General features: G+C 48.9%; 1 protein-coding gene across 1 annotated transcript; it reads right to left on the reverse strand.

Moving 5' to 3' along the window:
* Positions 1-10,845: 10,845 nt before the first annotated feature.
* On the reverse strand, positions 10,846-12,552 carry N7489_005043 (trehalose-6-phosphate synthase; the record flags this gene model as incomplete). Its single annotated transcript, XM_056710795.1, has 6 exons — positions 10,846-10,894; positions 10,997-11,339; positions 11,419-11,789; positions 11,842-11,995; positions 12,043-12,210; positions 12,267-12,552. 6 exons carry the CDS (start codon positions 12,550-12,552, stop codon positions 10,846-10,848), a joined length of 1,371 nt encoding a protein of 456 aa, XP_056569216.1.
* Positions 12,553-13,263: the final 711 nt, after the last annotated feature.

The following is a 13,263-nucleotide window of genomic DNA, read 5'->3' on the forward strand; positions in this document are numbered from 1 at the left end:
GAAATCGGCTTTCCAACGCCGAACAGACGGTCCGACGAAAGGAGTCTCCCGCGCCCCCGCAGGGAGTCCCAGGACCGTCAATCAATGCAGTGCAGAGAAATCCCAAGAAGTGTACCTACTGCAAGAAGCGCGGCCATGTGGTCGCGGAGTGCTGGAAGAAACAGCGCGAAAAACACCCGCCTAGGGACCATGCCCTGAAGGCTGAACGGAGTGATTCCGGCTCACCAAGAAACAACATGCAAAATATACCGTTAAGCCAGAGAGAAGATCGGCAGGGCCCGCCGACTTCCAAGAGACCGAGGATCAATATCGTGAGGGCGAGGGTGACGACCCTTTATACCCACGCGCCGCAACCCCGGTGGATCCTGGACTCGGCCGCCACCAGCCACATCTGCTGGGACCGGAGCTGCTTCAGCAGTCTGCGGCCCCACCGCGAGATGTTGGACACGGCGGGTGATCCAGTGGAAGCCGAAGGGATTGGTACGGTGAAGCTCACGCTCCGGGGGAAGTTCAACCAACCCCTGGTGTTAAAGAATGTATACTTCGCGCCACGCGTCGGGATGAACCTGATCAGCGTGCCGAAGTTATTGCGAGACCGCTACTCGGTGGTGGCGCACCCGCAGAACGTCTTTGTGCAACGCCGAGGACGGACGGTGGGGACCGCCTACCACGCGGAGGAGGATCTGTTGATCCTGCGGTGCCATGTGAGCAGAAGATCTCGAGAGCGAGTCCAACTGGCGAGGGCGCCGGCGACCAGTGGCCATGCAGATTCCCTGGAACCGCAGGCGGTGGCCATGGACGTCGACGACCCTCAGGAGTCAAGTGACGCAGAATACGCAACGTCAACCTCTGAACTCGGTGGTGAAGCTGTGATACTCGAAGAAGATGCGTGCAAAGGAGTGGACCAGGCCTCCGAAGCGTTGTGACACGCTCGGATGGGACATCTGAACCGGGGAGACTTGAGGGTGGTCCTCCGGCAGACCGGCACTCCGTACCGACCGCTAACGCAGGCGCAGCTGCTGGCAACGCCGCAGTGCCCAGCGTGTATGTCGGGTAAGCAGCATCAGAAGAGGAACTCCCGTGCAAGACGGCCACGTCTGCATTCAACGAGAATCTTTGAAGTGATCCATTCGGACATCATGGAGATGCCGATCGCCAAAGATGGCTCCAGGTACGTGATCACCTTTACTGACGATTACTCTCGTGGCTCGTGGGCATATGCCATGAGATGGAAGCATGAAGCGCTGCAGAAGTTCCGACAATTTGAGGCCTGGGCGCACCGTCAGTTCGGCGCCCAGATCAAGAGGTTCCTCACCGACAACGGGAGAGAATACTTGCCGATCGGAACACACCTCGAGTCCCAGGGAGTCGAGTTTGACACTTCGCCACCATACTGCAAAGGGCAGAATGGTTTGGCCGAACGCACGAATCGCACTATCCGGGAGCGGATCAACACGCTCCTGTCCGATGCGAGACTTCCTCCTTCCTGGTGGACCGAGCTTTTAGAAACGGTAGTCTATCTGAAGCTGCGCGCTCCAGCATCGACTTTACAGAAGAAGACACCGTTCGAAATATTATACGGGAAACCGCCCTCGCTGCTGCATCTGCGACGGATCGGCTCCCGCGCATGGGTGTTGATCCCGAAGGAGCATCGAGCAAAACTCGGACCCAGATCATCCGAGTGCCGATTGCTAGGTTATTGTGAACCGAACCAGTACAAGCTGTATGAAGTCCATTCCGGAAAGACCGTCTTTTCCCGTGATGTCGAGTTCGATGAGAGGACCCCAGTGGCGCCACTCATCGAGGGGGAAACAGGCAACGACCTCCCGGACAACGCTCCTCCATCAGCTGTCTTTCCATCAATGCCAAGTTCAACCAGCGGACTGCCAACACCACCTGCATCGCCATTACCTCCGCTGAATGAGCGAGAGAAAACGCCGTCTAGGCGTGAGGAGGAAACACCTCCAGTAGTCAACCCAAGCCAACAAGAAACCGACTTGACATCGGATCTTGGGTATTCGATCTATGGTCGCAGACGAAGACCGTCACGGCGTCTCCTGGAATCACTAGGTAAGGTGTACTCGGCAGGCACATTGAATACCGGACCGACCAGACAAGTCGACCCGGCGACCTTCCACGAAGCTGTGTCAGGCCCAGACCAGCTGGAATGGTGGGCCGCCATCCAGAAAGAATATGCGTCGCTTCTCGAACACGGAACATGGGAAAAGATTCGGCGAGAGGACGTCCCAGCCAGAGATCATGTGATTGGCTGCAAATGGGTCTTTAAGACAAAAGCCAACGGAACGCGCAAACCGCGACTGGTCATCAAAGGCTACCGGCAGAAGCACGGCATCGACTACCATGAAACATTTGCTGCGGTGTCACGGATGGACTCGGTCCGCTGCATCATCGCCAGCGCCGTGTTACGAGGATGGAAGCTTCACCAATTTGATGCGGTCACTGCATTCTTACATGGGGACGTAGACTCTTCCATCTACATGGAATTGCCCGAGGGATTCGAAGAACCAGGATATGTTTGCCGGCTTCTTCGTTCCTTGTATGGACTCAAGCAGGCCCCGCGGATTTGGTACCAATGCGTCCACCGCGTCCTGGCCGCTCATGGCTTCACCATGGCACAATCGGACAACTGCGTGTTCTATAAATCCAATTGCGTGATCTGCGTCTACGTCGATACTTTCTCGTTGCTGCAGCAACCTCGCACGAGATAGACCAAGTGCAACGAGCACTGGACAAAGAGTTCCAATTGAACGACCTTGGAACTCCAAGTTCATTCCTCGGGATCCAATTAGACTACCATGCCGACGGAGCCGTTTCCATTCACCAACACCAGTACATCCAAAAGGTTCTCTCCGACTTTGGCATGGAAACCTGTCAGACGAAATCTACCCCTATGAATCCCAAGCAAGTCTTGAATCGCCGTCCAGACGAAGAACCTCCGGACGAGGAAACAAAGGCACGATTCGCAACCGCCATCGGTTCATTGATGTACCTGATGGTCGGAACGCGACCGGATATCGCGTTTGCGCTGGGCACGTTGAGTCGCTGCACGTCTCAGCCACAATCGCACCACCAGTCGCCCTGCAGAGATTGCTTCGCTATGTCAAATCTACGCAATCCCATCGCATTACATACCGCAGTGGTCAATTGATTGGATACACGGATGCCGACTTCGGCGGCTCTGTCGTCACTGATGGAGCCTACTCGACGTCCGGCTACGTATTCCAACTTGCGGGTGCGCCGGTTTCCTGGTCATCCAAGAGACAGGGGGAAGTAGCCACATCTACAACCCATGCCGAGTACATTGGACAGTACAATGCCATTCTGCATCTGCAGTGGCTTCGCACATTTCTGGCCGAAACGCAACTGTATCGGTCCCCGGTCACCAACATCATGGCCGACAACCAGTCCGCCATTGCGCTATCTCGCAATCCCGAATTCCATAAACGGACGAAGCACTTTAATGTGAAGTTTCACTATCAGCGAGCCGTGCTGAGTACAGGCGAAATTGGGCTTCAATATGTTCCGACTGAGGAACAAGCCGCAGACGGTCTCACCAAGCCATTGGGGCCTACAGCCTTTGCCAAGTTTTGTAGACTCTTAGGAATCAACGCCTCGGAGACTCCAAGGCAACGTGCGTGACAGCGCAGGCGCTCTTTCCACTCTATTTCCCCACGAAGGTTTTTTAGGTGGTTTTACCGAGGCCTGACTGCTCTGCGCTTTTCCAGTATCGCCCTGCCAGCAAAGCGATCCTGAGGGGGAATGTTGTGATATGAGGCTGGTGCAGATCAGGAATCAAGCCGCGCCATCGGAATTAATTCCGAGTTATCTATACGAAGAATCAGGTTGATTGGAAATCAACTTGACCTTCTCGTTGTATATATAGGCTCATGTTTCCCTATATAATGATAACAATCAATTCATACCTCTGAATTACAACACGGTGAAGCTCGCAATCGAATGTTCACACTCTGTTATTGGCCCGCTCCTTTGAGTTATATACTATACCTAGGGTATGGTGTGTGGTATGAAGTGATGGGACAAGGTCTGGTGTATAGGCTATGGCTTTATACAGCAGTAACGGGCTGCCGTATCCTCGGGGCCACTCTGGTGCGATATCAACGGTTCACTGTCATTCATTAGCTTGTAGGTCGGTAAGTTACTCCATGACTTACATGTTCAGGTGGCCAAAATTAGGGACAAAGAGACGGCAAAGAGCTGTGGTCCTTGCGCTCGTGCATCGTGGTCAAATGTCCTCGGTTCTATTGGAATCCTATCGACTTCAGGATCAGTAGAACTCCAGACATGTCAGGCTAGGATTCACATACCTGCGACGCGGATATTCGCGCTTTTGCCTTGGGAATACGCACAGAGGCTGTACAGTAGATCAGCTCAGTCGACTGTGGCAGAGAGACATTTCCGCATAGACGATTGTACCAGCCAGCCCAAATCTTGTCTCTTTGATCGGCCGGCTGGTTGCAAAGTGGATTTGCTGAGAACAATATCTTCCCCAGGCGCTGTCTGGCTTGCTGGTCCATGTTGTATTCTATAAATGTCAGTACAGTGCAAATTTCAGTACTGCGTCAAAGGGTAAGAACTTATCAAGTGCCTCAGACACAAGGCCTGCTTGACTCTGCGTGGTCAAATGTGAATAAATTGCGGAGCAAATTGCCCGGTGGTAGAAGACGTATTTATAGGCTTCTCGGCTCATCCTGTTTCGCAAGTGCTCTGCTTGTGTGGAGGGACACTTCTAACTGAGGCCTGTTGAAACCCGTGTCTCCTTTTCACCGCAATTATCTCCAGCGACAGCTGCTTTTGCCTTTAAATGCTCAGCGAGAGACACTAGTAAGAGTGGTGTTGAGAAAAGGGATGCTGAGTCTTCCTAGGAACAACCCCGGTCATACAGCATGCGGCTGATCTCCACGGCCTGGCATGCATCCTTTGGCTTCGGTTTAGGAATTTCTTAAGCATATGTCTCTTGACGCAAACCAGCTTTAGTTTAGCGTGATAGTACTGCAGTAGCGGCAGCTTACCGCTACACGCTGAATTTCCAGAGGCAGAGCCTCCACGGACATGGTATGCGTGAGGACACACAAAATTGTATTGCGATCGCCGATTCTGGAAATCTTACCCTGTGTTTGTGTTCACGGACCCTGACCTTCGTGACTGGGCGAGATGCAGCTTGCCAACCTCCACGGCGATTCTATTATTATTGATACAAACGCCTTCGTTGAGGTAGAGTGTACGTTCGTATGTGATTTTATTATTTTAAATTGTTATATTCACTTCGTCTTGTCCTTTTTTGGGAAGTACTAGAGCCGTTGACAAATGGGCTCTCTCTGAACCAGAAGCACCGAATGAGCTAGTTCATGGTGATCAGACCAGGCCGGTGTACGGACTCGACGCACACTGGTTTATGACATAGGTAGCGTACGCAAGCGTTGTTACATGTCACGTCCGTTAGAACTAAGCCCAACAACCACCACAGTAATCATCCACCGTTTATTTGCCACCCGGGGAACCTCAGTTAATTCCAGGACAAGATTTCGGTTATAATCAGCGCAAGAACCTGCAGCTTCATGCTGTGTATTCCGCTTCTAACACTTCACCAATCCCAACCTGAAATACTGACTAGCGTTCGCTTGTCACTTTTCATGGGAATACTGGAAAGGGGCTGGTATTCATGCTTCATTGGACATGATGCAATGTTCGGGATATTGACAACGAGAAGGTCAAGCTGTGTTCAAAGACACTGACCACACAGCTTCTAGACGTTCTCACAGGGATATCGCCTCGAGCGAGACACAAATGGCGAATCCAAATAGTATGGTAGAGAGGACCAAGAGGGTCCTGCAAAACTCAGCTGTGGCTCGAAATACAGTGGATGAACTCTTACCCGGTATGCGAGAAGTCTGTGGCGCTGCTACGGGGTTCGGTTCGGCAGCACTGGCGCTGGCGAGTGAATGTCTCATCAACATGCGATCCAATATACAAAGCATCGGCTGACGCTTCTTACTTTGTATCAACTGCCATACTCAATTCCGTCAAGAAGCAAATGGGCGAATGGCTCCAGCTGTCTTGTCGAACGGATGTTTCTGGTGGCCAATGACGTCTTGGATATCTCAAACCAAGAGCTTCGTATGCAGTCGGCGACCTGGAAGGATATATTAATATGTTTGAAAAGAAGAGACTTCTCAGAGTTGGTCGAGGGAGTAAGACACGACTACAGTGGAAGGGCCGTGTTTCCCGTCACTCGGTTCGAATAGCGAAAATCTGCGGCAATTTCCAGGCACATATTTCCTCGCTAGATCTGCAGGAGACGTAACGGCATCAAGATTATTTGTGCCTCGTAATTATTTTGTCTTTCCTCCCTGGCCTTTCCTCGCATGTCTTGTAATAAAAAAGGTTACTTCCTCAACGGACTGGAATTCGTCAGATTTGTAAATTTGGAGCAGAAAATAAATAAGGAGTACATAAACATCATTCGATTCTGCTAATCTATTAATTATGCGCTTTTTTGATCATTCGCGCGTGATCAAAATAAGCACTCATATTCTTTGAGAAATTTATGGGATCCTTTAGTGGGACTTGAAGCGGCTGCCTGGTATTTCAAGCCCTCTAAAAAAAGGCATATTGGAAGGTGTGGGTGAAAATTCGCCATTGAATTCGTTCGCGGCAGATGGCGTTGCGGATAACGGTTGTTGTATACAGAAGAACTGGGATGCGTCAAACTGGAAAGAACTGCAGGCCATTCCACGGCAAGGTAAGCATTCATTGTGGTTCCAGAAATGATTGCTCAAGAATCCATGCACCACCCTTCTTTTTGTATCCAAGTCATTATCATCGTACCTTTTATAGAAATAGTACCACGCCTCAAAAAATCTGATATTCTAGCGGGGAAACAAATTTAAAGAACTCGGGATTCGTTCGAGGTCTAGTGAAAATTTGGCATAAAGCGTGCCGGGGTTTCGTTACGTCTGGTTTTCATTTCTTTAGTTTCTTCTGTGATATTGGGAGTAATGGCTACTCCGTCTCATGAAGAGAGTTTGAATAGCTTGCATCAAAATCTTCGGGTCATTCGTCAATTCTCATAACTCACAAATAGCAGACAGGATACATTCGTCTTCAAGGCGAGCTAGGCAGTGTTTAACCCTAGGGCCCAGTCACCTGGAAGACCCGTTGGTTCGCGCCACGAGAGGGCATTACTAAGGTAATACAGGCCAGGTGTTGCGGGTCCATCAGAAGCAGAAGAGAAGCATGCCAAAACATTGAGGCAAGCATGATGGTTCTATCGATACTGTAGCATAGCTAGCTCGTGCTTGGAACACCGCCGACTTCGACTCACGTCGACGCGTGTTAACATGTTAACATGATTGGTGATGCAGACGAAGGATGGGTTCTCAAATGGTGGATGGCGAATGTATTTAGTTATCCACTCATGGCAAGGCAGCTCGGGATTACCTGCCAATTCCATCAGCGGAAGTAGGGATTGAACGCGAGATCAGCAATGCCAGAAGATGTATTGGGGCTCAGGAGACAATGTCTGAATGCGGAGACTATGCGATGGCGTATGCTGTTAAAGGGACAGCATCAAAAATAGCTTTCCAGGCTAGTGATAGTGATAACATTCAAATTCAAGGGACTAGTATCTCGAGAGTGGTAAATTGTATGTAATGGAGTCTAAGCCCATGAAAAATGTGTGTTGTATTGAGACGTAACAACACGAACAGTGATGTATTCTGTCTCGATATATGAATATATGTGAATTATTACATTCATGAATTTTGCGAAATGAATAAGTCTCTTATTCATATTGATATTATGCAATTCATACAATTCATACTCGCAATTATTCATGTATACTCGGCTTCCTTTCGGAGCCCTAGTTTGAGCTCGTTCCGTTCGCATTTGATGAAGGTACTCTTTGGTTGATTAAGGGACGCGGTTTGGTGAATGATATTTTCTCTCCGGCTGTTGACTAGCCACCAGTTTCCGTATTGCGACGCGCCCGTTCTTGTCTAGTGGCTGTGGTCACGAGGGATGGCGAGCTGTTATATATCCAATAAATGAAATCAGAATAGGCACGAGACCATAGCATATAGAGGCACCGAACTGAATGGAAATTTGAGCACGGAAAAACGAAGCATAAGCAAGATCGTATACGTCGGTACGCTGAGGTATGTTGAGCGTTGGTCAGATGACGAATTCAATCTTGCATTCAATAATAGTATTTAGCCCACTGACTTTCTGAAAAACTACAGGTTTCCTTACACTATTTCAGCGGAAGAGCTGAGTAGTGACAACGGAAATCTAATGGAAAGGCAAGCTCCTGCAAAATCATCTACCTGTAGCAGACCAATGAAAGGTAAACAGGTCACCTTGGTGGGTGGATATGTTGCGTTAGAGTAAGCTATGCAATTTAATATATACTGGCAACAAGAGTACTTCTTTTCACAGAGAAAGATATGATTTTATCGATCTATCTACGAGATCTGGAGCCCGCAAAGGTAGGCGGTTCGGGCCATGAATACAACTTCGGTGGCTGTTGTCCTAAGAAAAGCTCAACGCACATTTCGACCACTTGTTGGATCCGAGAATTTTTAGGAATCTCTCAAACACTTTCCCTTGGGCGCTTTCTTTTGATCACTTTGTACCGAGGCCCACGTTGAGAAGCATTGTTGCGAGGAGGCGAAGGACGTGAAGGGCTATGGCTCATCTCCTGATTCGGTCCTATAGAGCTAGGCTGACCGCGACTAAAGGATCCATGATGGAAGTCGCCACCGGTTTTGTGAAATCCATAGTAGTAAAGCCGCCGAATAAGAGATTGATTTCTTTGTCCCATGAAGCTATATAGACGGAGTTTCATGACAGTTAGTTAGATTTATGATCACCAACTATTACACTGATCATCTCTGTCTTTGTAGATCTGACTCTATCAGAATTTGGCTTCTGTGGTACAACCGAGGAATTCTGCGGTGGCGGATGCCAGAGCAAGGACAAATGTAAGCAGCCTGACTTCGGTGACTCTTCCGGCAATGTCCAGGAGTGCATCAACGGATACTACGAGGTCCAAGTATGATTCGGGCTGCCAGGGTATGAGCATCAAGCAGATACCCGCTGAGAGTTTAACTCATTTTAACTGTATGTCGCCCCTGGTGATTATTATCTAGCCTCGGTTACTGGTTTTCGGAAGGCGCCGTCGCTTGTATCGACCCAGATAGCTCCGCCATTGATCCCATGCCCGAGGTGGGGGAGAGAACCTGGAAGTCTTCACTACCCTCAAGGAGGGCAACCCGCACGTTGTTCTTGGTGTCTCACTCAGTGGCTGGACCTTCAACGAGAACAAACAGACACGCAGAAAGTCTATACCGGGCTCAGCCCCACGGAAGGCAACCGGTCCAAGTTCATCGAAAAGCCCCTCTCCTTCATGCGCCACTACGGCTTTCCCAACGCTCTTTAGACATGGCAACTGGCGTGGGCGGTAGGTTTTCACCAATGGACGTATCACATACACTATGTACCTATGTGGCCTCGGTACTTGGCGACGTACGCCTTCTCTGTGTATAGCCAGGGATCTTCGATTTATCCTTAACATATTCTCATAATATTAGTCTATATGGTGCAAAAATCCTTAGCCAAAAATTCATGCAAATCCGCCCCCAGGCCAGCTGTGCCCCAATCAAACTCTCCGCAACCCCTGGATAAGTATATTTACTGACCACCCTCAATCCAGCTTGGGCCAGAACATCTCTCCAGTGAGCCTCTGTTCTTTTCATCACAGCAAAATGCTCCAACATCATCATATCCATATTTGTCGCTGTGAGTGTAGGCATTTCTTCGTTAATCACAATCAGTTGAACAGGACCCGTGAATAACTCTTCTATAAAGCAGACAAGATTCTGCAGGACCTTGACGCCATCCTAATTGCTCCAATTATGGGGAGTAGAATCAAGAGAGTATGCGCCTGCATCCTTGATAGGCTGTGGCGTAAGAAAGTCATGAGCTTGCACTTCAAAAGCTCGCTCTATGCCATCAGCCACCACACCTGCCATAACAGGCTCTTGATTCTGGAGGACAATTCGGTTCCCGCTTTAGAGGTTCGCGCTCCAAACCCCTTGAATGATAAACATCCACTGAGCCCCGAACAGCCCGTTTTGACGATGATCGGTAGTCGGATGGATTTGACTCCAGCGTGGAACGACGGTGGAATTGTTCTGCTTGATGAGTTCAAAATATTACCAACTTACCTAACCGCTCGAGAATTGCTAGTCAAGTGGTGGGATTTTAGTTTTCCTCATGCCTGTCTAGGATGCCTTTTGCGTGGTGGGAAGTATGATGTTGGATTGCTGCGAACTTGTGCAAGTTGTGGCTTGTCTTACCTTTATATAGGATACTGGAGGCCATGCTACTGACATTTAGTATTCCCAGTATTCTCAGCATGGATTAAATTATCATTTCTGGTTATACATAGGAAAGTGCATTGTACGGTTTATGCTTTTTGCCGCTTTCATACATTGTCACATAGCGATAAATACTATGATACAGTCAAGAAGAGACGTCCAAGGAGCCACACCCAAGATGGAATCGGAGTGTGTAGTAGAGAACAGAGTCTATCAATATGGGACATTCCATTGCACTGTCTGTGATATGCGACTTTGAAAACCGATAGTGCGGATGTCGTACCACGTCCTCGCCAGAATGGTCATATGTCTGAACGTTAGCTTGGCCGTCCTGGACAGTCGCATATACCAGTGAAGCAGTCCTACGGTTCCGACCACGCCAGTTGTAATGTCAAACGAGCATTGGAACTACTCTAAAAGCTATCTATTACTGCAATTTCATCAGCTCTCCAACGAACGTCTCTGTCCACTTCGCACTGAAGTAAAATGGGTGTTAGCTTTGCCGATTACGAGGTCCGACGGGCCTCTGGTGGGAGATGAGAACTTTTGACAAGATGGAAGGACGATAGAAAACTAACCTGGTGTTAGTGGTGACAAAACTCCGCAACTCTTCATACATATTCTTCCTGTCCTCCTTCTCCATTGTAACAGCCTCGTAAAGTACATTTGAGAGGCCATCTGCATCAGCAGGATTGAACAACAGACTGCCGGGCTTCATGAAGACTGCTGCACCGGTAAACTCAGAGAGCACCAACACACCGTGTCGGGCCTCTTGGCAAGCGACGTACTCGGAAGCAACAAGGTTCATCCCGTCCCGGCGTGAAGTGAGGAGACAGACATCAGACACCGAGTAGAGAGCTGTAAGCTCCGCAAAAGAAACTGAGCGGTGGATGTAGAGCAATGGTGTCGATTTTGGAGTAGCTGATTATTCTTTAGCATGAAATCTGTAGATCTACCACGCCCCTGTACCAAGTGGGCATGCATTTCTGAAGCCACTTACCATATTTGCCAGTGATTTGGCCCACAAGCTTGCTCACTTCTCCCTCCAGGTCCTGGTACTTCTTGACATCTTCGCGACTCGGAATGGCGATCTGTATTAACAGAACCTTTTCGTTCCATTCGGGGTGTTGATCCAGGAAGGCTCGGAAGCCCTCCAATTTCTCAGGCAATCCTTTTGTATAGTCCATGCGGTCCACGCCAATTATGATCGTTTTGTCCTTGTACTGGGTCTCGAGCTCCTGGATTTTAGCCTGAACCTCAGGATCATCGATTGTATCAGCAAATCTCTGGCAGTCAATCCCCGCGACATATTTATCAATGTGAATAGTACGGTCGCCGTAGTGGATATCGTCGCCTTCAACTTCCGCCCCGCTGATGAATTAATTAGTCACTTGTCATTTGAATGCTACTCCCCGGATCTTACATGTGAGAACCGCATGCACCAGCGAAGTTCGCCTTATACTCATCGGTATGGAAGCCAATGAGGTCGCTACCAAGGACACCATCAAGCAACTGTTTCTGAACAGGAAGGCCTCTCCAAAAATCATCTGCTGGGAAAGGGGTGTGCAGAAAATACCCTATAGCGCATCTTTTTTCTGCGATTGTAGGCGTTCGCGCAGTAGACGTGGCAGCAGGAGTAGGTGATAATCGTGCACCCATATCAGATCACCATCCGCCGCCGCCTCACTGATTCGATCAGCGAAGATCTTATTAACACGCTGGTACGCGTCCCACGTCTCGTTGTCGAAAGATACTTCTGACTGATAATGTAACGTGGGCCACAAAACACCATCTAAGTATGCCTGGTCAGTAATGTGGTGAATAGAGCCGGTGATTTAGGTCACGTACTGGAGAACCCATTGTAATGACTCTGAGCTAAACCCTGATCTAAGTATACCGCAGCGGCATTTTCTTTGGCTAAGGCTTTATCAACACTTTCTCTGTCCCGTTCATTGATATCGACCCCGGGCCAGCCTAGCCACAGATAGTCAGAAAAGCTCAACCCCTTTAGAGCGGTCACCAATCCCCCGCTGGACGGAACCGCCTCGTAACTGCCGTCCTTGGGCTTGACGGAAAGTGGAAGGCGGTTTGAGGCAATTAACAGTCTCCGCTGGTTTCGAGCATAGGGCGTCATTGTTTTCACTTTCGATCAAAATATTATTAAGATGTTCTCTGTTTATCTGGACGCCTATGCAAATTTGTATCCGTTAAGTGCAATGGAAAAAAAAAATCCAAGCATGTTTTAACAGCCAGCGCGTTGTGAGGCTTGGCGCATGTCATGTACAAAGATCAAGTAGTTCAAGCAAATCATTTCGACGTAGTGGAGGACCCATCCGAACAATTCGAGAGAAACCGGTCAAAACCTGCTCATGGTCACTAATGGATCTTAAACTTCTAGATGATAATCTAATTATTAAGATATAGACAGGTTTAGACGGGTAAGTGCAGTGTTGGCAAGGAACTGTACCTAGAAGACAGCTCGCGGTACATCCTGACCGTTCTCAATTCCTACCTTGCCGCCAAGGTGGCTCTACATCAAATGGCTCAGGATGACGTCGGTATGTGCGTGGTCGACACATGACGTCCTAAAAGTAAGGCAAAGTAGCAAGGGTGGCAAGATGGTTCATGTTGCTCAAAGGAATTAAAATGCTATCCTCCCTCCCGCCTAATTTTTACCTCTCACATACTTTCTCAACATTCTTACTTGGATAACAATTTGATTATTTTAGAACAGTAAGGACCGTCTTTTCAACTAAATTGTAAGTACAACCCTATCACTCCTACCAGCACCGCCTATTGCTTTTCTGCGTTTAAAACCACTTGCTGGTCTATGGTCATATTCTCG

Source organism: Penicillium chrysogenum (assembly GCF_028827035.1).
Source record: "Penicillium chrysogenum strain IBT 35668 chromosome Unknown utg000002l_segment0_segment0, whole genome shotgun sequence".
NCBI lineage: Eukaryota > Fungi > Ascomycota > Eurotiomycetes > Eurotiales > Aspergillaceae > Penicillium > Penicillium chrysogenum.